The sequence below is a fragment of the Meles meles genome, chromosome 8, assembly GCF_922984935.1.
Source record: "Meles meles chromosome 8, mMelMel3.1 paternal haplotype, whole genome shotgun sequence".
Classification (NCBI taxonomy): Eukaryota; Metazoa; Chordata; class Mammalia; order Carnivora; family Mustelidae; genus Meles; species Meles meles.
Genome location: NC_060073.1, coordinates 41,631,083 through 41,656,204, shown reverse-complemented (window position 1 = coordinate 41,656,204; position 25,122 = coordinate 41,631,083). Strand labels below are relative to the sequence as shown.

Sequence of the window (25,122 nt, the reverse complement as noted above, 5' to 3'; positions counted from 1 at the left end):
GGGAGAAGCAGGCTCCCTGCTGAGGAAGAAGACTGACCTGGGGCTCAATCCCAGGACCTTGCGATCATGACCTGAGCCAAGGGTGGACCCTTAACGAACTGAGCCACCCAGGCACCCCTCTATGTTTTTTCATAGCATATTGTTTTCATCTCATGAATGCAGCAGTGTTTTTTCTCTGAAGACATTAATGACAGTTTATTTGATGTTTCTTCTCTTGATGGAGTCCTTGTATCTTCCTCATTGCTTCTGTTTATTGATTTGCTCTGGCTTCTATCATTTACAATAGAAGCTTCCTTCTGTGTGTTTGAACCTGACTCTTCATTCCCACTTAAGAGCTGGATAAAAAGACACTAATTGAAAGTTCTGTGCAAATGGGGATGTGGTTGACAGTGGAATTCAATATAAGATGATCTGGGTCATTCTTTTGGTAAGCACTTGATTGTCAGTATCTTTATTTTATTTTTAGTTGGTTTCTTTAGAAAATAATTTTCGAAGCTCCTGCCTAGGGAAGCTAAGCATGGACCTCAGCATTCTGTTTGCTCTATAAATGTTCACTAATTTCCCCTGAATTCAGTACTGAGTTAGCACTTGGTTGTGAATGGTGTTCCTCAGTATAGAGCATAAATGTCCCATGTTCTCCTAAATTGGTGGAGGGGCAGTCATATAACAGAATGATAGAGAAGACGATCTGAGTATCTACATACTTTAAGGAGACCTTCAACCCACCTTGACCTGCCACTGTTGCCAATTCCTGAGCCTTTTGGGTTCTGTGATGCAAAATAAATTGTTTCTTGGTTTCTCTCAACTGAGTGGGATTCAACTTTTCAAATCTGCAAATTCAGTCATCACTCCTTCATCTGCTTTCCTGCTTCCTAAATTTGCTCTCCTAACATTCTCATTACTCTTCTAGGTATACAGTTTTAAAAACTCAAAAACGTAAATAGAACTTCATTGGATTTCAAGAAGGAGCTGATGTAAGGGCATGCATTTAACCAATAATCTTGGAAATTTGTTTGTGGATATTTTTAGTTTTTTATAATTATCACTTCATCTCTTAGATGTCTGAAAGTCTGTCATAGTGATCGAGTTTTTTTGTGTGAGACTCTTCTTTCCCTTCTCAGGGATGGGAGAGGGAACGGGATGGGGAGAGGACACATGGAGACAAAACAGCACCAAAGAAAAGCAGCATGACGTAGGAGAAGGAACACAAGCCTAGGTGGAAGAGACTTGAGTCCGAATCACCTGCTGACTTAACAGGAATTATTAATCCTCCTGGCGTATCACTTTCCTTAATTATAATGCAATGGGAATAATACCTACCTCATTGTTGCATTTTTCAGACTGAAATAAAGTATTACTTACCATTCAGTGTTGGATGTGGTGCCCAATAGAGGCCATTTTCCATCTTGAATTAAGAGAGGGCATTTGTAGTCACGGGATGGAAAAAAATCCATTTCAGAACATTTTTAGATTTGCATAAATTACACCTGCTTTGTGATACTAACCATAGATAAGCCAGTTGGCTAAACTAGCTGGCTTCAGAAAGCCTCCTCTGATTTCAGATTCTGTACTTATTATGGTAACCATATTGGAAAAAATAGTTTTAACAGGTTCAGGATGTGCTTTATAGGAGCTATGATTTAGGGCTAATTGAAAGTGGGACTTGGGGCACCTGGGTAGCTCAGTGGGTTAAAGCCTCTGCCTTTGGCTCAGGTCATGATCTCAGGGTCCTGGGATCGAGCCCCATGTCTGGCTCTCTGCTCGGTGGGGAGTCTGCTTCCCCCTCTCTCTCTGCCTGCTTCTCTGCCTCCTTGTGATCTCTGTCTGTCAGATAAATGGATAAAATCTTAAAAAAAAAAAAAAAAGAAAGAAAGTGGGACTTACTGAGAAAACCTGCAGTGATTGGTTGTCTGAGCAGCTGTCAAGAGTTATGTAGTCTATGTCTATTTAGAACTAAAAATTGAGACAGATGTAACAGAGAAGACTTCATTGACTTGTGTGTCCAATCATTGTGTGCCCAAAGAGATTTTTTTTTTCTTGCTGTACCCTGGTTAAAAGGAAAGCCTCTGAAATGCACAGCGATTGAAGGAGAGTATAATAATCACACTTGTGGGTATAGTTCTTGGAAGACTGTAATCTTCCTAGATAGGGAGAAATAATTTAGAGTGGCGTAGTCAAGGCCTCATGTAACAGAAAAGTATTTAATGGAGTTGTTCATGTGGCTGTAATGTTTAGTTAGAAGGGAAGGTAAAAGATAAGTTGTTTCCAACTGACCCATCATCTCAAGTCTTTGCCTCTCTTCTTTCTAAGGAAGTCTAATGTCGCATAAGTATCCGTTTCATGACTAGACTATAAACTGCACTGTTTCAGACAAAAACAAAAACAAACCGCATTAATAATGTGAACTCCGGAGCGCCTGGATGGCTCAGTGGGTTAAGCCTCTGCCTTCGGCTCAGGTCATGATCTCACCATCCTGGGATCGAGTCCTGCATCGCGCTCTCTGCTTGGCAGGGAGCCTGCTTCCTCCTCTCTCTCTCTGCCTGCTTCTCTATCTACTTGTGATCTAGCTCTGTCAAATAAATAAAATCTTTAAAAAAAAAATATGAACTCCCCACCCCCACCTTAATACCCTTTTTGCTGAGAGTGGATTTTTGCCTTTACTGATGAAAACTGTATCCAAAAAAAAACTCTTCTTAGGGCAAATATAAGTGTAGCTCTTCCTCAGACAAGGGTTTTTGCAGTGGATATGGTATTGTATCATGTGGGTTCTTGTCTGGAAAAGAAGGAGGGCATTTTTGGATTACTTTCAGTCTGGCTCTCCACAGTTCTGTGAGAACTGTGCCTCTGTTAGCTCTCCTGTGGTTATTAGATAGCGATAGAATGACAAGAGAGAAATTGCATTAATGTTGTAATAGAGAAAATGGAGCAAATTAAATCTCCATGCATTGATCATTTTAGAAAAATTATTGATAAAACAGTATTCATAATCAGATGATTTTGTAGGATAACATGAAGTGGATTTTGAGAGTTTTCTTAAGAGTGTATGCTAAAATTACTGCTTTCAGTGAAGCAAAGCTTTGGTATAAAGTGCTCTCGGGTGTTGAAAATTTACTGTCTCTCTCTTTTTACTTGCATGTTTTCCTTTTTAAAGTGGTATCTTTCAATACCTTTTTTTTTTTTTTTTTTTAAATTTCAAAAACCTTAAATGTTTCTTTGCGGCCTTCAGGGTGTCATAAATTTCCTCAGTTTGCCATGCAAGGTTTTTGACCTTCTGACCCCAATTTAATTTACCCCCTTGTCTGCCACTGTTTTTCTACCTAAACCCTTCCTTTCAGCCAAATGGGCATGCATAGTGTACCCTACGGGCTTTCTGATTTTGCCTCCATCTCAGAAATTCTCTCCTTCCCTCCATATGTATCTACTGCTACCCCTTCTTTGAGATTTGGCTAAAGCCCTTTCTCTCCCCACCTGAGCTCAAGCACGTGGTCTGTCCATCTTCTGAACTTCGTGCCCTGATTATGTCACTCAGGAACCATTTAGCCTTGACTTCTAGTCCACATTGCACCTACACACATTTTGTTTAACTCTGCCTAGAACACAAGCTCCTTGAAGGCAGGAGGTTTCATATTTGTTTCGTAGCATTTCTGCTGACATTGAAAGATCCACTGTATGTTGATTTCTTGTTTATCTGTCTGTCTATCTGCCTTGTATTTTCTGTTGTCTACTCTCACTAGCGTTTAAGTTCCAAAAGGGGTCATGAATATTGCGAAAACTACAAAGGTCATCTATGGCAGGCAGTTTGGCTCTGGAGCCTGTGCTCTGGATCACTAATCAGTGCAGCCTAATGGTGGTTGTCAACGACTCCATGATTGCCACCTCTAATTTTGCTTAGGGTGTCAACTGGATATTGACACTGTTGACCACTCCTTCCTTGCATTTCACTTTTCTTGGCTTCCGTGCCCTCCTTTTATTTTTATTTTCCTCCTCCCTCCCTGATCACTTGTCCTGTAGTCCTCTCTGTGTGTTCCAAATATTGACTTATGATCTCTAGTTTTGTCTACATCCTTTTTCTGTACTTTCACTACAATCATCTTACTAGCCTAGTATTTCTTGACCTCCGTGGTATGACATATTACGGTGTCAGAATCAATCAGGACATGTGTCAAAACCACTCACTTATTCATAAAGCATTCAGTAACAAGCGCTTGCAAATGATTTACTTTTTTAAACTGACTCACCTCAGTTACCATTATAAGGATGTCACCGGAACTCATTTGCATTTCAGTAGTGCCTGCTTGTTTGCGTGGGGAAAGAAGGACTTTGAGTTAGCTGGAAGTGAATTGATTATAATTCATGGCCTATTTTAGATTAGCTGAAAATATCTGTGAACTATGGTTATTGGTATGTCATTGATAGTTACAACAATTTTGAGATATTATTTGTAAACTGGGGATTTATAGTTTGTTATTTATAGTTTGTTTCCTTGATTTTACCCATGGATGCATTTTTAATGATGGAGGGAGCTGAAGAAAGCATGCATATGCATCAATCTCTGCATAGCATAGAAATGAGAATACAGTCTAGTTACAGACTCCAAGTGCGATCCGCCAAATGACATGTACAATATTATTTATATTAATGTCGTGAATAAATATAAATATTATGTGCTACATGTTTAATTATAAAATGAGTTACTTTTCTGTATTAGTATATGCTTTTCTTATTACTCATAGAGGTCTAAATTTGATTTTTAAAATACAGTTCTACATAGTTTTTTATGTTAGTCATCTATATTTTTCCCTCAAAAAATGATGTTTTGAGATCGTCAAATAGTTTTTTTTTTTTAATATTTTATTTATTTGACAGAAATCACACTAGGCAGAGAGGCAGGCAGAGAGAGAGGAGGAAGCGGGCTCTCTGCTCTACAGAGATGCGGGGCTTGATCCCAGGACCCTGGGATCATGACCTGAGCCGAAGGCAGAGGCTTTAACCCACTGAGCCACCCAGGTGCCCCGAGATCGTCAGATAGTTTTACTCATCATTTACTATTACAATGCTTTTGAAAATATGACCTATAAAAACAGCATTGGGAATGCTTTGCTTTATTTGGTCAATGACTTTTGTTCATATGTGTGTATGTCTGGTGTGTGTCTCTTATGAATGCCATTCATCATCTGCCCTAGCAGAAGAAAAGCTGAAAACCTCTGCTCGAGGCTATATCATACACACCTGTGTGGTTTACTCTCTCCCATATGTTGGTGACTCCTGAATTTCTGTCATCACCCACAATCTTTTCTCGGCAGCTGTCTCATTTATTAAGTCACCCACTGGGCATCTTTATGTGGATGTCCTACAGGCCTACCAAACATGTCATAGCTGAAACTTAGCTCATTTTCTGTCTTTAGTCCCCTGACCCAACTGCTCTTTTTCCAGTGTTACACATTTTTATTAGTGCTTTCATTCACCCAGTCTGTTAAAGACATTAAGGATAATATTCAGTGTCTCCTAGGTCATTAGTCTAGTCCAGTTTTTAGGTCTAAAATATCTCTGAAAGTATTTCTCTCCTTCCTCACTGCCTTTACTTTAGTACAGCTGCTTTTCATTTCCTATTGGGACCATTTCGTAGCCCAATGGTTCTCAAACTTCAGTATGTTTCAGAATCATTAAAATATAGATTATTGGGTTCCAACTCCAGACTTCTGATTTTTTTTTTAAGATTTTATTTATTTATTTGACAGACAGAGATCACAAGTAGGCAGAGAGGTAGGCAGAGAGAGAGGAAGGGAAGCAGGCTCCCTGCTGAGCAGAGAACCCAATGTGGGACTTGATCCCAGGACCCTGGGATCATGACCCAAGCCGAAGGCAGAGGCTTTAACCCACTCAGCCACCCAGGTGCCCCCAGACTTCTGATTTAATAAGTCTGAGGATAGTCCAAAAAATTTGCATTTCTAACCAGTTTGTGGAAAGCCTGACGTTGCTGGTTTGGGGATCACTTTTTGGGTGATAGCCTGTTAATTGGCCTTCCTGCCACCAGGCTAGACCTTACTGTTTCTTCTCCAAAGGATAATTTTTTTAAATCCAACCTCTAGTCTCTCTCCCTGACTTAAACTATTACAGTATCTTAGCGTTACACTTACAATTGACTTCAGTGAACTCTTACCCCTCGAATATGTGAAACGATGGCGCCCTTGTTATTCTTTTACCTGTACCACATATATCTTTTTTTTCCACTAAGATTAAGAACTTTTTCACTTGTCCATGTGCATTTGTAGTTCAGCCTGGCTATTAAAATCTCAACCATCATCCATTTTATAATCCCATTCTCAGGGCTTCCTTCCTTCTTCATTCACACCTTTAAAAGGTTTATCTTCTTTCCAATGTGAGGAAGATTTGTGTGTTTCGTTATGTAGCAGTGGCTCATTGGCAGAAACAATATTGTGTAGCCGAGCCTGGGTCATTTCTCTTCCATTGTTCTCTCTCTGGATAGTCATCTGCTTCAGCCTCTGGCCCTGGTGGTGGACAGATATTATCTATCTTATGTGACATATTAAGTGACAAACAGGTCCAGCTGGCTCCTACTTTACAGCTGTTTTATATCAGTTTCCAGGAGGAGGAAGCAGTAATGTTTCCTTTCTTTACTCCCAGTGGGCTGCATCCAAGCACACCAGTGCTGGCCCCACTTGGCTGGACCTTGTGGGGAGGTAAAGACAGGCTCTTGCTACCCAAACTGTGGTAAGGGGCCAGGAGACTCTGTCTCACTAGGGAACTCTTTAGTAAGGCAGAATCTGCACTCTTCCCACAACAAAACTGCTGCATTAGAATCTCTATTTCAGTGAGATCCTGTGGTGATCAAGTTTGAGAAGCAGTGGCTTAGGCCTCTGGGATCCCTGGAAATGCTCACCTTACCTCTTGCCATTCTCTATTAATTCATAATGATATGAATTTGGCAGATATTCACACCTTTCTGTGATAGCCATTTTCTTCATCTGTAAAATGGGGACTGCAATGTCTAACTTGGTAGATTATGATGATGTATGTAAAATATCCAGCACAATACCTTAGAAGTGATGAGTGTTCTATAGTGGCAGTCATTATTAAGTCTGTATCTTCATCTTCTAGGATTTTAACAGTCCTTTGGAAGTCTGCATAAATAACTCCCCTACCTCGTCTACCAATGACTAACCTTTACCAAGGGCAGTGGTACCTGAAAGTTAAATGAAAATGGGATTGTGGCTGGTTTATAATTAAAGATATGCCTGATTTTCAGTTAAGTGGCATAGCTGGGACGGCTTTGTGAAGCACAGATGTTGCCTGCTTTGCAGGTTGAGTGGTTGATTTCTAGAAATACCTAGATATTAAACCTTGTAACTCTGAGCTAGGAAAATGCATTAAAAGACACTGATCATCACAGTTAGAAGGGAAATGCAAATCAAAAACTGTGAGATACTACCACAACATGTTAGAATGGCTAAAATTAGAAATACATATCAAGTGTTGATGAGGATGTAAAGAAGCTGTAATTCTCTTGCATTGCTGGTATAGATCTAAAATAGCACAATCATTTTAGAATAGTGTTTGTCAGTTTCTCAACAAGTTAATAATAAAAAGGGACAAACTCCCGTAGGCGGAAAATGAGTAAGGACAAAGTTGAGCTAAATAACATCATCATGACCTGGGTATAATTGACATATACAGACTATTTCGCCCAGTAAGAGCAGAATACACATTTTTCTCAAACTCACAAGGGAGATTTATTGAGACCACATTCTGGGCCATAAAACACACCTTAACACATACAAAAGAATTGAATCGAATAATGTCTGTTGTGAGACCACAATGAAATTAAACTAGAAATCAGTAACAGAAAGATAGCAGGAGAATCCTAAAATAAATGCGACGATTAAACAACACCTTTCTAAATAACATGTGGGTCAAAGAAGAAATTTCAAAAAGTTGAAATATATTTTGAACAAAATGAAAACAAAAACACAGCTTATCAAAATTTGTGGGGTGTGGTGAAAGCTGTATTTAGAGGGAAATGTGTAGTAATGAATGCATATAATAGAAAAGAATAAAGTTGTATAATCAACAATATAAGGCTTTACTTTAGGAAACTAGAAAAAGATGGCTAATTCTAAAGAAAAAAAAAAGAAAAGAAATGGAGTAGCAGTCAGTGAAATTAAAAATAACAAATCAGTAGAGGAAATCAATAAAACCAAACCTAAACAGGCTCTTTGGAAAGATCGGTGAAATTAATAAGATTTTAGAGAGACTAAAAAAAAAAAAGAGAAAGAACCTAAATTGCTAATATCAGAAATGAAAGGAGGGACATTACTACAAATCCTATGGACATTAAAAAGGATAATAAGGAATTTTTATTAGGAACTTTATGCCCACCAGTTTGATAACCTCGATGAAATAGAACAATTCTTTGAAATACATTATTTGCCACAACTCACATCAGTAGTAGCAGACTGTCTGAATAAACCTACATATGTTTAAAAATTGAATCAGTAATTAATAGTCTTCCAAAACAGAAATCATCAGGCCCAGATGGGTCTGGGCCTTTAAGAAAAAAATGATACCAATTTAAGAAAGAAATTATACCAGTTCTCTACAATATGTTCCAGATCATGGAAAGAGAAAAATACCTCTAACTCATTCTATAAGACCAACAATACCCTACTAAAAAGACCATATAAGGACGTTATAAGAACAGAAAATGACAGACCAATCTCTCATGAGTGTTGATGCAAAAATCTTCAAAAAATATTAGCAAATTGAATATAACAATGTATAAAAGAATTATAAAACATAATTGAGATTTATGCCAGGTATATAGTGCTGGCTCAACAATAAAAAAATCAGTTAATGTAATCCATCACTTTAATAGGCTAAAAAAAAAAAAAAAAGAAAAATCATATGATCTTACCAGTAGATGCAGGAAAGCATTTGACAAAATCCAACACCCATTCATGATAAAAGCTCTCCGTAAACTAGGAATAGTGGAGAACTTCATTAACTTTATTAAGAATACCTACATACAACCTACAGCTAACATCATATTTGGAGAAACACAAAGCTTTCCACAAAGATCAAGTACAAGGCAAGGATGTCTCCTGTAACACTCCTTTTTAACATTATACTAGAATTTCTAACTAATGGTGTAAGACATGGGAAGTTAAAGGTATACAAATTAAAAGTGAAGAAATGAAACTGTTGTTTGCAGGTGAGAAGATTATGTAGAAAATGTGAAAGAATTAGCAAAAAAAATTACTGGAACTAATAAGTGATTATAATAAGATTATAGAATATAAAGTTAATATAGAAAAGTCAGTTGTTTTCCTATATACTAGTAATGAATAAGTGGAACACAAAATTAAAACTTCAATATCATTTATGTTAGCATCCCTTAAAATGAAATACTTAGAAATAAATAAAAAATATGTAGAAGATATATATGAGGAAACCTATAAAATTCTGATGAATAAAATCAAAGAACTAAATAAATTGAGTTTTCTATTCATGGATAGGTTGTCTTAGTATTGTCAAGATATCATGTCTTCCCAACTTGATGTATAGATTCAATGCAAAGTTAATCAAAATCTCAGAAAGTTATTTTTTGGATATCAATAAGCTGATTCCAAAGTATATACAGTGAGACAAACCCCACAAGAGCCAACGCAATATTGAAGAAGAAAAAACTGGAAAACTGAAAGTCCTCAACTTCAGGATTTACTAAAGAAGCTACAGTAATCAAGACAGTGATATTGGCAGAAGAACAGATAAATAAATCAATGGAAGAGAATAGGGAGCCCAGAAATGGACCCCTACAAATAGTCAACTCATCGTTGACAAAGGAACAAAACAGCATAACGGAGCAAAGATAATGTTTCCAGCAAATGGTGTTAGAACAACTGGACATACAAATGCAAAAAAAAAAAAAAAAAAAAAATTAATCTAGACACAGACCTTAAATCCATCACTAAAATTAACTCAAAATGGATCTTAGCCTTATATGTAATATACAAAACTATAATACTCGAAGAATATAATGTAGGAGAAAATCTAGATCACCCTGTATATGGTGATGACTTTTTAATCTTATTTATTTATTTTTTAAAGATTTCATTTATTTGATAGAGAGAGAAAGCATGAGCAAGGGGAGTGGGAAAAGGAGAAGCAGTCTCCCTGCTAAGCAAGGAGCCCAATGTGGGGCTCCATCCTGGCACTATGAGATCATGACCTGAGCTGAACATAGACACTTAATCGATTGAGCCACCCAGGCACCCCATGGTGATGACTTTTTAGATATAACACCAAAGGCAGGATCCATGAAAGAAATAATAAGATAGACTTTGTTAAAGTTAAAAACTTCTCTAAAAAAAAGACAAACTCAAACAAATGAGAAGACAAGCCACAGACTGGGAGAAATTATTTGCAGAAGGCACATCTGATAAAAGACTGTCATCCAAAAAATACAAAGAACTCTTAAAACTCGACAATAAGAAAACAAACAATCCAATTAGAAAATCAGCTAAAACCTTGGCAGATACCTCATCAAAGAAGATGGCAAATAAGCATATGAAAAGATACTCGACATTGTATGTCATCAGGGAAATGCAAATTAAGACAATGAGATACCAGTACATGCCTATTAGAATGACTAAAGTCTGGAACACTGACAACAAATTCTGACAAGGTTATAGAACGATGGGAGTTTTAATTAACTGCTGGTCAGAATGAAAAGTGGTACAACTACTTTGAAGGACAGTTGAGCAGTTTCTGGCAAAACCAATCATACTTTTACCATAGGATCCAGAAGTTGTGTTCCTTGTTACTTACTCAAATAAGTTGAGAATTTATGTCCACAGAAAACCTGCACATGTATCTTTGTGGCAGCTTCATTTCTAATTATCAAAACCTGGAAAATACCAAAATGTCCTTCATGAGGTGAATAAACTGTGGTACATCCAGACAGTGGGATTTAGTTCTGTGCTAAAAAGTAATGAGATACAGTCCATGAAAAGACCTGGAGGTAACCTTAACTGCATATTACTAAATCAATGAGGCCAAGCTAAAGAGCTATATACAGTGTGATTTCAATTATATGACATCCTGGGAAATGCAAAACTATGGAGACACTGAAAAGATCAGTGGTTATCAGGGGCTGGGGGAAGGGGATGATAAGTAGGCAGAGCAGAGCAGATTTTTAGGGCTGTGAAACTATACTGTATAATAGTATTGTGGGAGATAAACCCCATTATCTATTTGTCCAAACTCCAAAAGTACTACCCTCAGAGTGAACTCTAGTTTAAACTATGGACTTTGGGTGAAAATGTTGTGTCAGTGTAAATTCATCTGTTGTAACAAACATACCACTCTGGTGCAGTATTTTGATAACAGGGGAGAATTTTATGGACTGTAAGTGCTGTCTGTGAAGTCTCTGTACCTTGCATTCAATTTGGCTATGAACCTAAAACTGCTCTAAAATATAAAGCCAGTTTTTAAAAAGTATGTCATACAGAGCTTAACACATAGAATAAATACATTTTCTATAGGAGACATCACTTCTTGGCTAGCTCTCATTCTCACTGCAGTAGAATGTCAAAATAGAATACAAGGAAGGAGAGAGAGTTGTTACCTAGCAAGAATTATGGATCTAGAATTCCACCAAAAGAAGCTAATTCAAAACAAGAGGAAGAATGTGTATCTTTCCATAAATTACTCTCTACTTAATGATCATCGCATTGAAGATGCTGCCAGCTGCCATTTGCTCTGTGAAGGCCATGTTGCGACCTTCTACTCTCTGCCATTCTCGGGAGATTTTATTTGGCCGTGAGACCTCATTGAGGAGCTTCTCTTTTAAACGCAATATTCTTCCATTGGCCAAGTATGGTGGGCGACACACTGTGACTCTGATTCCTGGGGATGGCATTGGACCTGAACTTATGCTGCATGTCAAGACTGTATTCAAACATGCACGTGTGCCTGTGGACTTTGAGGAGGTAATGGTTAACTCCACTTCTGGTGAAGAGGACATTCACAATGCCATCATGGCAGTCAGCCGAAACCGTGTGGCTTTGAAGGGCAACATCGAAACTGACCACAACCTGCCCCCATCTCACAAGTCCCGTAACAACATGTTTCGCACCACTCTAGATCTCTATGCCAACGTCATCCATTTTAAAAGCCTGCCAGGCGTGGAGACCCGGCACAAGGACGTAGACATCTTAGTTGTTCGGGAAAACACAGAGGGTGAATACAGCAACCTAGAGCATGAGAGTGTGAAAGGAGTGATCGAGAGCCTCAAGATCATTACCAAGGCCAAGTCTTTGCGCATTGCTGAACATGCCTTCCAGCTGGCCCAAGAAATGGGATGCAAGAAAGTGACAGCCGTGCACAAGGCCAACATCATGAAACTGGGAGATGGTCTCTTCCTCCAGTGTTGTAAGGAAGTGGCCTCCTGCTATCCTCGGCTGACCTTCGAGGGCATGACCGTGGATAACACCACCACGCAGCTGGTATCCCGGCCCCAGCAGTTTGATGTCATGGTGATGCCCAATCTTTATGGCAACATTGTCAACAATGTCTGCACAGGGTTGGTTGGGGGAGCAGGCCTTGTGCCTGGTGCGAACTATGGCCCTGTGTGCGCAGTGTTTGAAACAGCATCAAGGCAGTCAGGCAGAAATGTAGCCAATAAGAATATGGCCAACCCAACTGCCATGCTGCTGGCAAGCTGTCTTATGCTGGATTACCTCAAGCTCCACTCCTATGCCACCTCCATTCGCACTGCAGTCTTGGCATCCTTGCAGAACAGAGACATCCACACTCCAGACATTGGGGGCCAGAGTACCACATTGGACATCATTCAAGATATAATAAACCACATCAGTATTGGGGGCTGAGGCTGGGCTATCCCCCAAATCTCTCCCACTCTTTACCTTCCTCTTCTCACTTAGACACTCCAGCCAGCTCGGCTAATGTAGACTCTGGAATAAACTAGTTCCTGCTCCAACTCAGAAGAGACAGGAGAAGTAAATCTGATTTGTTCTATGAGATGAAAACGTCATGAATGCCACAAGCATTGTTTGTTTAAATTAGCCAAATCTATTGTGTTATATATGTACTGAAGAATTCTTCTCTATTTTAATCCATAGTTCACACTTCTCGATGTCACAATACACTGAATAAATCAGAGCTGTTTGTAGAATCCCAGGGCTCTCTGAGAACCTGGAACACTGACTTTTCTCTTTATCTGGGTCATTAAAATTCAGCAAATCAGCCTGCAGAGAAATCTGGCTTCTCTCTAGAGGTTGTTAATGAGTTAATTAGTGCAATAAAATTTGCCTACAAAATATACATTGTAACCTTAATAATAAATAAGGTACCATAAAGCTGAGCTAGTACAGAATGCTTCCACTCCCTGCTAAGTATCTCATCTTTTTCCATGGTTGTGTTCATATTCCAAAGGAATTTTCAGTGGTATCATTTTTCACGTGTGGACATCCCTGAACACTGCAGCTCTCCTGCATTTTTTAATTCCTTCCAGTTGGCCTCAAGAATCTAAGTTCAAATCCCCAATTAACAGGTACAGGGCCCCTGGTTCTTTGCTGTACAAATGTAACTTTGGGTTATAAACTTCATATTCACTGCTTCACAGTTTGGGATCATTTGTTTTCTTTCAATCTCCTTTTGTAAGGAAAGAGTATACATAAGTAAGTGAAAAGTGAAATGAAATGAAAAAATTGAAAGGTGAAAAGAAAATGAAATGTTACTGTCACTGTCATCAGAATATATTTTATTTACAGTATTTTTAAGGTCATAGTTGGGAAATATGCAAACAAAAATGATAATTTTATTAGGGCTCAGACATTGTTATTACCCAAGTTGGAAATAAATACAACAGTTTTATGAAAACTTTCAGTGGTTTCATCTGCAGGAATGGACTGCAAATAAAAGTGAGGTGGAGAAAAACAGTGAATCCTTAAACTATTTTGGAAACTTTTGTGTATCAGCTTTAATGTTCAGATCCTGCTGTGGTTCATGAACCACAAGTTAAAGACAGTGGACTTTTAGACTGAAAAATTCCTTATGGTTTCCAGAAGTCTCTGCCTTTTCTTTTATTTTTTCTTTTTTTTTTTTAATTTTTATTTATTTATTTGAGAGAGAGAGAGAGATCACAAGTAGACAGGCAGGCAGAGAGAGAGGGGGAAGCAGGCTCCCTGCTGAGCAGAGAGCCGGATGCAGGGCTCGATCCCAGGACCCTGAGATCATGACCTGGGCCGCAGGCAGAGGCTTAAACCACTGAGTCTCCCAGGTGCCCCAGTCTCTGCCTTTTCATACTACGTTATCATCTTATGCTCCTTATATATCAAGTCAGGGCCAGGGTTTGAGGGGATTTAGTTTGAGCAGGAAGTGACTATTTACCCATCTAGAAGTCCGCCTTTAAGAACAAGGCCAGCAGGGAGAAGTTAGTTATATTCACGGTATTCTTTTAGTGGACATTGGATGTGTCGTTGGCCAGGGCTGCCACTGCCCCCCATGGTGACCTGCTCTGGGCAGATCTAGAGCTGCACCAGAGTCATGGTTTGATGAGTAGAGCAATGGGTGAATTTTGGCTTGCAGTCCTCCCACCTCCATGGCTGCACAATCCCATACTGCCTTAACAGACACTACCCACTCTGTACGTCTTTCTCCCATGACTAGGGGAATTTAAACATGGTGCAACCAGCCCCATACAGACTGTAACCTGGCCACTGGCTTCTATTTGACAATGAGTATTTATGCCAATAGGTACGTTTGAGCTACATTTTCCCTTTATGGTTAAAGGTGGTTGTCTCCAGAGTCATCCCACGGTTCATCCAGACTGCTCTGATGGCACACATTACAGGGGAATTTTCCATTTATCAGTATTAGCTTTGTCCCACTTAGCTATGAACTTTTTAATCTTTTTTAATTTTAATTTTAATTAATTAATTTATTTATTTTTAAAAGATTCTATTTATTTGACAGAGAGAGGCTCAGCAAGAGAGGGAACACAAGCAGTGGGAGAGGGAGAAGCAGGCTTCACGACGAGCAGGGAGCCCAATGTGGGGCTCGATCCCAGGACCCTGAGATCATGACCTGAGCTGAAGGCAGATGCTTAACCAACTGAGCCACCCAGGCACCACAAATCTTTTTTTTTTTAAGATTTTATTTATTCATTTGTCAGAGAGAGCGCACACACAAGCAGAGGGAGTGGCAAGCAGAGGGAGAAGTGGGCTCCCCAGTGAGCAAGGACCCCGATATGGGACTTGATCCCAGGATCCTGGGATCATGACCTGAAGTGGAAGGCATATGCTTAACTGACTGAGCCACCCAGGCATCCCAGCTGTGAGAATTTCTAGGGCAATTGCCATGTAATCTATTCCCTTGTCCTCTATAGCCCCTAATTTAGTGATTGATACAGACAAAATAAACAATCTATGTTATTGAATCACCCAAAAAATGAAGGATCTGGCTTGTACTGCCTCATATTTCTTAAAGTGAGATAATCGTTGGACCTACCCCATAGGGTCATTGAAGACCGAGGGAGAAAGTACAGAGCTGGTAGCACTGTTACATGAGAAGTGCTTGCTGTGTTTAGAGGTTATTCATTATTATCCCTTTTTTGCCACTCTAAAAGGTAACTCTGAGGAGAACTGAGCAAATGAAATTAATACTGTCTTTGGAACTTCCTGGATAAGTTGCTTAATTTATATTACGGGTTTGTAACTCACATTCAGCAAGGGGAGTGAATCATATCTGCTTGTCCACCAAGTCCCCTTATTTCTCTCCTTTTTTATTTCCTTTTTTTTTTTTAAGATTTTATTTATTTATTTGACAGACAGAGATTATATGTAGGCAGAAAGGCGGGCTGAGAGAGGAGGAAGCAGGCTCCCTGCTGAGCAGCGAGCCCAATGCAGGGCTCAATCCCAGGACCCTGGGATCATGACCTGAGCCAAAAGCAGAGGCTTTAACCCACTGAGCCACCCAGGCGCTCCTCTCCTTTTTTATTTCTTGAATCCAGTTACCTCTCTTCTTAACACTCTGACCCCTCCTTTCTCATTAGACTTTTTCATTATTGGTAACTTAACAATTTCTGTTATTTCTAACTTGTGTCCTGCCTATAGTTTAGCTTCCTTCAATCTATTTTCTGCAATGCCCTCAGTAAGTTCTTTCTGAAAGGAAAATAAGATCATGTCACTTCCCTACTTAAAGGCTCTCATTCAGCAGCTATCCTTTGGCCTTAAGAGAAGGTCAGCTGAGCATAGCGTGGGAGACCTCCCATGTTCTGAGATCTGCTTCCTTCCCCGAGTTCACTATTTCCGTCCCTTCTCTTCACCCTAGTAACAGCAGAGTGTGGCAGACTCCAAAGAGAGTGCAGACAGAGTTCATTGTTAAACAGCCATATATCCTTTCTAGGTCAGACCTTTGCCCATGGCTTTGGTTCCTCTCCCCTTCAGGTGATGATCTCCTTTTCACCTTAGAAGACTAAACTTAATCAGTACCACCTTTAGGAAGCTTCCTTGGCTAATTCTCTTTCCATTCCCTGTTGAGATTGAGGGAAGTAGCTCTCCCTGTTCTCCCAGAGCTCGCTGGATAGCCTACCTAGTGTGCAGCCCTCTGGGTATCATCACAGGCTTCCCTTCCCATCAACCGCACTCTACAATGTGTTCCTCGGCCATAGGAATGCTGGAGTTGTCCACCACTCTATCCTCAGGATCCGGTGCAGGGACAGCTCTTTTTGCTCGCTCTCAATATTAATGGAAGTAAGATAGGAAGAAAGGTAAAAGATGGAGGAAAAAAGAAAAAGAAAAAAAAAAGAATGACCTGAATTCACAGGCAGGAGTCAAGACCCAAAGGACTACTCTGTTGCAAAATACTCGTATCTGGCTTCAGTCTGTGGAGTTTCTTTACAAGTCTGCTCCTCTCTAAAGAACACCATTGGCCTCAAGGCAGTAAAACAGGTGGTTGGCAGGCTGCTTCTGTTTTCTCAGAAGATTTCTGTACGTGTATTAGATGATTTTATCTCAGACTTTATCAGTTTACTCTGCTTCATTTAAAGTCCTGATGAATAGTGGAACTATTGTAGAATAGTAACTACAAATTGTCTGATTTTTCTCTAAGTTAACTCCTCCTCACTATGGCTATATTGTAGTTAATGACCCCACAAATGGTTCAGGTGGCAGAGCTGCCATTCATCCCAGCTCTTCCACATAGGAGCTCTGTGACAGTGCACAAGTTGCTTAACCTCTCTGATCTCCAGTTTGCTCATCTGCAAAATAAGGATAGACACTTTCCTTAGTAAGATCGTTATAAAAAATAAGTTTGCTTTAGATGTCTGTAGCTGCGTAAGAAATCACTTCAAAACTTAGTGGCTTCAAACAATTATTATTTATGAGTCTGTAGTATGACCAGATGATAGTTCTCTCATCAGTATCCTTTCTTGGGGGTTATTAAAAAGGTTGTCAGTGAAGGTCAATATAAAGTTGGACAACTGGACTGTATCACTCCATAATTATCTGCACCCCTCCCCCACCATCTACATACATACACTTGCTTTTATATAAGGATGCTTTAAAAATTCTGACTTCAGGGGGCGCCTGGGTGGCTCAGTGGGTTAAAGCCTCTGCCTTCGGCTCAGGTCATGATCTCAGGGTCCTGGGATCGAGCCCCGCATCGGGCTCTCTGCTCCGCAGGGAGCCTGCTTCCTCCCCTCTCTGCCTGCCTCTCTGCCTGCTTGTGATTTCTCTCTGTCCAATAAATAAAATATTTAAAAAAAAAAATTCTGACTTCAGGGCTCCTGGGTGGCTCAGTGGGTTAAGCCTCTGCCTTCGTCTTGGGATCAAGACCCGCATTGGGCTCTCTGCATAGCGGGGAGCCTGCTTCCCCACCCCCTCTGCCTGCCTCTCTGCCTACTTGTGCTCTCTCTCTGTCAAATAAATAAATAAAATCTTCCAAAAAAAAAAAATTTTTAAAAATGAATTTGCTTACACTGATATAGGAAGCTACCTAGATTGCATTTGTGATTGCTCCAAGAAACAAAGAAAAAAGAAAGTAAATATATTTAAAATGGGAGAAAAAAATGGCTCTTTACAAAAGCAATTAAAAAAATTGATATGTCTTGTTACCAATATTGCAAATGCTTAAAACCTACATAGCCTGAGTGTAAAAGCAGTATCTACAGACAGAGGAGGACTCTAGACCGAGCTCTGATCAGCTTTCACACCTGGTTTGCTACACTTAGTGCCAAATCTACTTCCTGCAAAATAGATGTAAATGAATGAGAGAGAGAGAGAAAATATCATATATGTCCAAAGACAAGGCATTTTCCCTCTTTTCTATCCCTCAGAAAAAAAGAATTGCCTTAAACTGGAGTCCTTATCCATGTTCTCATATTACCAGGTATTCTGTCAGTTTTTTTTTTTTTTTTTAAGATTTTATTTATTTATTTGACAGGCAGAGATCACAAGTAGGCAGAGAGGCAGGCAGAGAGAGAGGGAAGCAGGCTCCCCACTGAGCAGAGAGCCCAATGCGGACTCGATCTTAGGACCCTGGGATCATGGCCCAAGCCGAAGGCAGAGGCTTTAACCCACTGAGCCACCCAGGCGCCCCTGTCAGTTCTTTTGTTTTGAACAATAAGAAGCTATTTGGAGGAGGAAAAGAAATGACGTGAGCTGTGCGCCAGTTTAGGATTTTATAGAATTTATCTAGAGAATAAACAGGGGGGAAAAATCCCTCAACAGAGAAATTAGTCATTCCTGGGAGTGTGTTCTCAAAATTGCAAGTATTGAATATTATTATGTATATGCCTTTTAAAAATCACTTAATAACATAGTTCAGTTTTTGGTCACCATGCAGAGATCACAAATATTTGCCTGTTAGACAAATGGGAAAATAAGAAGTCCTAACATGATAGAATTGAATTCTTGTGACTTCACTTGAAATTTCCAAAGAAAGCATCAAACATAGATTCAAAAGGTGCTTTATCTCCAACAACTTAGATAGATGGGATGATGATAGGTTTGGAAAACTTTTAGAGAACTTGAAAAATGACTGTTCTGGGGAAGACCTTGAAGTCAGAATGCATGGGAAGAGATTAAATGCAATGGGAAAAGGGTAATATTTCTAAATTGATCTATTTCGTGTAGCATATTAAGTAATGTATTTGATACAACTATGCATAATGACTGAACTCATCAATCAAACATTATATAGAGATGTCTGTTTAATATGGTCCTCAAAGTTACTCAATTTTGAGGCACAAATTTTTTTTTCTTTCTTTTTTTTTTTTTAAATTTTATTTACTTATTTGACAGACAGAGATCACAAGTAGGTAGAAAAGGCAGGTAGAGAGAGAGGGGGAAGCAGGTCCCCTGCTGAGCACAGAGTCTGATGTGGGGCTGGATCCCAGGACCCTGAGATCATGACCTGAGCTGAAGGCAGAGCTGAAATCAAACCCACTGAGCCACCCAGGTGACCCATCTTTCTTTTTTTTTAATTTTTCTTTCTTTCTTTTTTTTTTTTTTTTAGATCTTTTAATTGATAAAAGAGGACTTTTTCTCCTTTTATTTGAGGTTGCTTCCTATTCAGGCATTTGCCTTATCTCTTAAATGGAACATTCTGTAAAAAATAAGAGATTTTGAAGTTATTGTGCAGAAATCTATAATAGCAAAGGAAGAAGTAGAGATTTCCGGGTACACAAGTGGTACTGTGGAAAGAAATGTAAAGGAATTTCCAATGAAATGGTATTTAACTATTTAAGGCTGTGACTAGAGTGCACCTAAATACTTCATGTAGTTTTGATCTTCCAGCTTGATAAAAGATATTATTTCTGTGGAAAGGTATGATGCCAAAAATCAACTTTATGCCAAGCATCAGAAAAAGGTGTTTAGAAAGCCTGATTTATAAAGAACTCATTTTCTCCAAGGAGGAAAATCTCTGGGATTGATCCTATGCAGGGTGTTCATGCTGTGATAGAATTGGATTATTTTGATCCCAATTTTGTTCTTGCCAGCAGCAAGACACTTGTTGACTTAGTAACTTCATTCATTTGTTCTTTCTCTTATTTCTTTGTTCCATAATGTCCTTTGTCCTCCTCTGGGTTCTTGCTTTGAGCCAGGCACTGTGCGAGCCTTTAAGGATGCGGGTTTGAGAATCTATGTCCTTCCTCTTGAGGGCTGAGAATCGATAATCACTGGGCAGTTATTATGGGGCATGGTGAGTGTTGCAGTAGTGGCATAAGCAGAGTGACGTGAGAACACACAAGAGGGGACGTTAGAAAGCTTCTCGGCGTAAATTGTGCCTCCAGGAGTGAGTGGGAGGGAGGGGAAGGGAAGAAGAGAGGAGGAGGATGGTACATGGTTAAGACAGAGACACAGCTTCTACAGCTGCTGTCATAAGCCATCACCTGCCCATTACCTGATATTTAAAAATTTACTTTTCCCCCATCATTTCTTTTTTTTTTTTTTTTTAAGATTTTGTTTATTTATTTGGTAGAGAGAGAGCGAGAGAGAGAGCACAAGCAGTGGGAGTGGCAGGCAGAGGGAGAAGCAGATTCCCCTCTGACCAAGGAGCCCGATGTGGGACTTGATGCCAGGACCTAGGACCATGACCTTGAGCCAAAGGCAGATGCTTTACCCAGGTGTCCTCCCCCATCATTTCTTATTTTGTATATAATTATCATTGAATTCATTTTACCTACAAAAACTTGCCCTGATTATCTATAAGGTGGGATTTTCAACATTTAAGATGAACATCTGATTTTTCTCTGACGTGATTTTTTTTTTTTGGAAGGATAAACCCTTTACAGTGATTAATTCACCTTATTAGCTCCCTCATCACGGTTGGTTCTAATTCTTGTGATTAGGAACATTTGTTATTAAGCTACTTCACAGCCCAGTTACTGCCTCTTCAGAGCCTTTCTCTTGTGTTTCTATCAGTCACTCAGTGAGGATGTTTCATCACTCTGTTCTTTCTGGAGCACTTCTTGTTCCTCCATCTCCTCTCAGATGTCTCCGGATAGTAAAGTCGATCTCTAGAAACAGATCGCCTTCTCTTCTGTGATGCTGAGTTCCAGAGTGAACCCCCTGCTCTGATACAATCTTGATCTCTTACTTGCTCTGAATAGGGCTTGGAGTTCATTTGGGATCTTATCTAGGACCTTCTCTTTCATCCCTCATTCTGCTGCCAGTGGTACTCCCTATTTCCCCTGATTGCCCCAGACTCTGGTTGGGGTCTGTCATAGTTCCAATCACCACTCATCCGCGGTGGTAGCAGGACACATGCCATCCACACTTGCCCATGGCCAAAACATTCAATAAGCTGCTGGATTTAAGTCAGTAAGCACACTACAGCGACAGCTGCTTTCCTAATGAGAGTGACCCTGTTACTCATCCACCTGATACTTTGATCATCCTTTTCCAAGAAGCTACCTGTCTGCAAAAAGGGCTGTCAACCTTTCCATCTTCTCCTAGGAGACTGTTTGGTTTCTGTTTAGAGCACTCGAGGAATGGGTTATTGTTTTCATCCAGATTGACAGATGCTTTTTATAGTCTCTGGCTGAATTTCATCTGAAAAGAGCTTAAAATGCACAGGAGGAGGAAAGTACTTCTCTCCTAGGATCCCCACTGAGCTGATAACAGTCTATGGGAAGTCATCTATTTAAACAGAAATAAACATGCCTTGGGATGCCAGGAACCTATTTTCAGCTTTATTAAGCTATTTTCAGCTTTATTAAGAAATCTGTGTTTAATTTTTCCAAACATTTCCATTCCCGTTCATTTAGCTTTTCACTGTGTGCGGATCAATTAGAACACTTGATGAGAATGCAGACGTTGCATTCTGCTCCGCACAGAAATGCAGTGCATTTGGAGAAGGAGTAAAGAATCTGGAAGATTTCCAAGTGCCTTGTCAGAAACTTGTACCTAACTGGCTTTTCATGGGGACAAGTATTCTTGGTCCGATGTTACCTGGGTCCTGGGAAATTTTCCCGTTGGATATCTTTTCCTGCTTAAAGAAAAAAAAAAATTCCTGGGATCCCTGGGTGGCTCAGCTGGTTGGGCGTCTGCCTTCAGCTTGGGTCATGATCCTAGGGTCCTGGGATCGAGTCCCACATCAGGCTTCTTGTTCCTGCTTCTCTCTCTGCCTCTGCCTGCCACTCTTCCTGCTTGTGTACACTCTCTCTCTTGGACAAATTAATGGATAAAGTCTTAAAAAAAAATTCCTTAGGACCATATAGATTAGTCAGACATTAGGCTATGGTCAGATTTGAGTTTGTGTGTGTGTGTGTGTACAGTCAAATAGTAAATACTTCAGGCTGTATGGGCCATCTGGCCTCTATGGCAGCTCTTGAGTTCTGCCATTTTAAAGCAATGGGAGGCACAGACAGAATAAACATGGCTATGTTCTAAGAAAATGTTATTTATGGACACTGACTGTAATTTAAATTAGACATAATTTTCACATGTTACGTAATACTCTTTTTCTTTTGACTTTTTCCAACCGTGAAAAAAATATAAAAGCCGTTCTTTGCTCACGTGCCATAAAACAAACAAACAAACAAACAAGCCTGTGGCCTGTAATTTGTGCACCTTTGCTGTAGGCAAAGGGACTCAAGTAATGAACAAGACAGAAGCCCAGTTCTCATGTGACTTTTGTTTTCCACGAGGGAAGACAGACAGTGAGCATGCAAACACACAAATAACGAATATTCTATCACGTTCTGAGAGCTAGGAAGAAAGGAAAACAGTACAAAATGCAGATGTTGCGACTGAAAACAGCTAGTGGTAGAAAGACTGTGGGTTGGCGTTGCTTTAGCTGATAGAGAAAGTTTCTCTGACTTGGTATCTGAGTAGGCTTCCGGATAGTGCCGGGGAGACATGTGAACATCTTGTCCAAGTAGATGGAATGATGGAGGCAGGGCCCCAAGTCAGGGTGAGCTTGGGGTGTTTGAAGATGACTGATCTAGCTGGTGAGGACATTGCAGAGGGGATGGGAAGGCCGTGCCATGAGATACGAATACTTGTAGGACTCTGGGCTAGAAGAAGGGCTTTGGGATTTATTTGAGTTTCAGTGCTAGGCCATTGGTAGACTTAAAGCTGGGGAGGGTTGGGAGATGTTTGAGGACTTTGGATAGTTCACTTCGGCTGCAGAGTAGATGAGGGACAGTAGTGAAGGGACAAGAGTGAAGGCCAGGAGGGCAGTCAGGAGGCTAGTCCAAAATAGAAGCTTTTCCATTTACTGTTCTAACACTTGATATGGGAATGTGGTAGAGACTAAAGAGAAGATGAGAAGTAGTGATGTAATAGCTTGGCTTGGACTACCAATTGAGATTTGCATCAAGAACACCACAAAGAGAGGCGCCTGGGTGGCTCAGTGGGTTAAAGCCTCTGCCTTCAACTCAGGTCATGATCTCAGGGTCCTGGGATTGATCGAGCCCTGCATTGGGATTTCTGCTCAGCAGGAGCCTGCTTCTTCCCTCTCTCTCTGTCTGCCTCTCTGCCTACTTGTGATCTCTCTCTCTATCAAATAAATAAATAAAATATTTAAAAAAAAAGGAAAAAAAACACCACAAAGAAATGAAGTCCATATTATTTCTATTGCCTTAGTAATCCTCACAGTGGCAGTTAACTTACTACCTGTGGCATTATTTTAATTCTCACAGTTCTATGTGAACCTATGTAGGTTTCTTTCTACAGCAGAGATGAAGAAATTGGAATACTAATAGGGTCTGCATCAGACCCAAAGGTCTCAGAACTGGAAGGTGGCAGAGGGGGTCTAGGACCCATGTTTTTCCTGGTCTTAAGCATGTGACCTTTTCACTTACCTTTCAGTTATCTATTATTATACATTGAATCAGCCCAGAGTGTTCTGGCTTTAAACAGTGATTCATTATTTTTTATGATTTGAGGGTCATCGGGGCTCAGTGAGTGGTTCTGTTCCCTGTGGTTTTGGCTGGGATCATGCATGAGGCTACGATCCAGTTGGAGCTCATCAGAGTCACCTCATTCCCATGGCTGCCAATTGGTGCTAATTGGCTGGCGTGTCTCTGTTCTCCTTTATGTGTCATCTCCACTATGGCTTATGCCTTTATACGGAAATGTTTAGCACTGTTTCCTTTCTTTGTGATATATCAGCACTCTTCTAGGCAACTAAGGAGAAGCGAGGGCATCCGACCGGTGTTGACTCATGTGTTGACTAGACATTAGTTGCATTCCTGCTGTAAGTGGAGCACTGTGCTGGAAACTGTGGAAAAGGAAGAACTAGATAAGACATGGGTCCTGCCGTCAAGGTGCTTTAGGTCTAGAAGAAAATATTACGCTGTCAGATGAGTACCTGAAAAAAACACAGATGTATGTTTGTGGATGGAAAATACACTTCAAGATATATTTCAGATTGCTCTTCTTGAAGGCTTGGATAAATTTCAGAAAGATGTTCTTCCTATAAAATGGATACTGTTCTCTGCCTTGCTCTAATTTTTTATATTATGGAGGAAATTGAAGCATTTATTCTTCCAGAAAACTAGAGAGCATTGTGAAAAGTCAATGTTTCTCATAAATGACCTAATTTCCGGTCAATTCAGTGTTTGAAGAAGGAGAATTTCATCTGCCACCATGACCTCCACCTTTGTTTGATCTCTGACTGGTTTAGTTCACTGAAGAGTATTGATTTTTTTTTTTCCCAGTGAAACCTTCCAGGAGTCTGCTTTCTATAAATATATAGATATATATAGATAGATAGATAGATAGATAGATAGATAAACATAAGAAAACCCGTAGACTAGCCACTGGCATGAAAAGTCCCAGTATGCTCATCATGTATATAACAGATGTCTGAGCAACAAAAACTTGCATATAATAGATGTTCATTTAATGTTAATGTGGTAGCTAGGACCTACTATTCATTGTTATAGTATAGTATAGATGTTTGGCAGTCAAATGACATTTAAAAACAAAGCTGTAATACCATTCAATATGTGCTGATATTTCAGACACTGTTTAAATGCCTTCTGTGTATCATTTCCTTTTATCTTTGTACATGTTTGTGATTGTAGGTACTGTAATTATCTTCATTTTCTAGATAGAAACTTTTTTGGCA

At 39.8% G+C, this 25,122-nt stretch overlaps 2 protein-coding genes across 3 annotated transcripts in view; both read left to right on the top strand.

The window, feature by feature from the left end:
- Positions 1-25,122, top strand: part of NELL1 (neural EGFL like 1) — an 860,623-nt gene that overhangs the window by 554,963 nt on the left and 280,538 nt on the right. The gene's annotated exons all lie outside the window — the stretch shown is intronic.
- On the top strand, positions 11,739-12,908 carry LOC123948098 (isocitrate dehydrogenase [NAD] subunit gamma, mitochondrial-like). Its single transcript, XM_046014571.1, has one exon. The coding sequence runs from the start codon at positions 11,739-11,741 to the stop codon at positions 12,906-12,908; it is 1,170 nt and encodes a 389-aa protein (XP_045870527.1).